The sequence below is a fragment of the Myotis davidii genome, unplaced genomic scaffold, assembly GCF_000327345.1.
Source record: "Myotis davidii unplaced genomic scaffold, ASM32734v1 scaffold251, whole genome shotgun sequence".
Taxonomy (NCBI): Eukaryota; Metazoa; Chordata; class Mammalia; order Chiroptera; family Vespertilionidae; genus Myotis; species Myotis davidii.
The window spans coordinates 40,340-42,379 of NW_006282378.1; the positions used below are offsets into that span (position 1 = coordinate 40,340).

Here is a 2,040-nt window from a genome sequence, read left to right on the forward strand (position 1 = left end):
GAGACTTCCTAGGAATGAGCCTTCCTAGCACTGTGGGACTCCATTATCCAACCAAAGTTTGGTCATCAGTGCATCCTTTGGGTTGATTTATGACCAAAAGGGGGATGTGTGGGAGAGAAAGGGCCATATGCTGACCTGACTAACTCAGGAAGGCCTGCATGACAACCTTCAAGAGACCTCAGATAACTACAAAGCGTTACCAGGACACCACCACCCCCCTCCCCTGTTTGGCTCGGTCTGCCCATCGCTGTGTCCAATAATGAAGGCAGGGTTGAATTATATTAGGTATTTATTGAGAAGGCTGCCAGGTGGAGTTGCTAGGAACATCCACAAACAGAAACAGAAATCCAGGATGCGGCCCAAAAGGTTACCTATAATTGTGCACTGGTTAGACGGAAAAGAGAACATGGGATGTGGCTCATCCAAGAAGACAGGGCGCTTACAAGCATCAAACCCTGCCTCCCAGCAAGGTACAAGGGACAGGATTATAAAGGGGAAGGGGCTGGGGTGAGACATGCAGGCCTGGGGGTCCACACATGTCAGTTATTATAGTCATCAGGTGATGAGATGATGCTTTTATACCTGGTGGGTTGGCCTGACTATGCTTGTCGGTTTTGCTTGCTGCCTTCACAGATGAGTCACCTCTTCAATTGCTTTACACAGGCCTTGAAAAGGAAACTTTAAGAAAAACTTAAACCCCTATTCACATGAGTGTCTGTGTTCTAAGATTTAAAATAATATGATTACTTTTGAGATTAATTTAGCTGCTCTATCTATCCTATATAATAAAATGTTAATATGCAAATTGTCCCCTCAGGCGGGAGCTCAACCAACCAGGAACTCAACCGGGAGCTCAATTGCTCGCTATGACGTGCGCTGACCACCAAAGGGCGGCACAGAACAAAGAGAGGTCCCGGCCGGCAGTCACTAGGAGCCCTACCCATGCATGAATTTTGTGCATTAGGCCTCTAGTTAGATTATAAGTCCATCCTATCAAAAGGATGAACTAAAATTAAAACTGCCATTGTGGTCTCAGATGTAAAGAAGAGAAAACTATGGGACTTCCTGTTTCTCAAGGCCCCACCCATACGCTAGAGTGAAAGGAAGTCCTTTCTTCTAACTGCAGGCTCGCACTGAAAACCTTTCTGGCTGCAGCGTTCAGGAAGCTCTGGAGAGAAGATGTACTCCGAAGGGTTGAAGTGGTGTCTGGCTCTACAGCTTCTACTGCCTTATTGCTTCATGGAGACCAGCATCCAAGGTATTTTCCACAGATTGTCTGCCTATAATTGCGCACTGGTTGGATGGAAAAGAGGACATGGGATGTGACTCAACCTGAGTTCCATCTCTTTTCCCCAGGGGACATGGCAAAAATAGGACCCTAAGAAAGCAGGCCCCTCTTAGTCCCATGGTTTGTGGCCTGTGAGGTAGTTTTCAAGTTTTGAGTAAAAGGAAGCGTTGACAGCAGTGAGAGGGAACAAGCTGGTGGTTAGATAGGTGGGGTCAGACCGGACCTGCACAGTGTTCAGCGACCTTGGTACTTGAGTTCTGGCTAGGAAAGGATTCAGAGCCAAGACTCAAATTATAAGAGGGCATTTATTTAGAAAATCACAGAGGTAGGGGAAGTAGTTTGTAGAAGAAATGGGCTTAGGAAACATGATAAAGAGGTAAATGAAGAGATGAAGGGCCCTCGGAGCTTGGGAGTCAGGAAAGTAATGCCTGGGAGGAGGAGAGAGGGAAGGGAAAGGTGAGGGTGTACTTGGAGGAGAGGGCACTGGGTTCTCCATCCTAAGGGTTTTAAGGGTAGAGATTTTGGGGGAGGTTCCAGGGGAAGATTTCTCCCCTCCCCCTATTTATTTATTTATTTATTTATTTATCTTTATTGTTCAGATTATTACAGATGTCCCTCTTTTCCGACCCCATAGCTCCCCTCCACCTGGTTCCCACCCCACCCCAGGCCCTCACCACCCCGAGTCCATAGGTACTGCATACATGCATATAAGATCTTTGTTCAATCTCTTCCTGCTCCCTCCCCCCCCCCCT

At 47.2% G+C, this 2,040-nt stretch overlaps 1 protein-coding gene across 1 annotated transcript in view; it reads left to right on the forward strand.

Moving 5' to 3' along the window:
* The first annotated feature begins 1,065 nt into the window (after positions 1–1,065).
* CD48 (CD48 molecule) overlaps positions 1,066–2,040 on the forward strand; it is a 20,554-nt gene continuing 19,579 nt past the window's right edge. Inside the window, exon 1 of the mRNA XM_006752827.2 lies at positions 1,066–1,258. Within this exon, the coding sequence (XP_006752890.1) occupies positions 1,180–1,258 (79 nt within the window). The 5' untranslated portion in view covers positions 1,066–1,179. The remainder of the gene's footprint in view (positions 1,259–2,040) is intronic.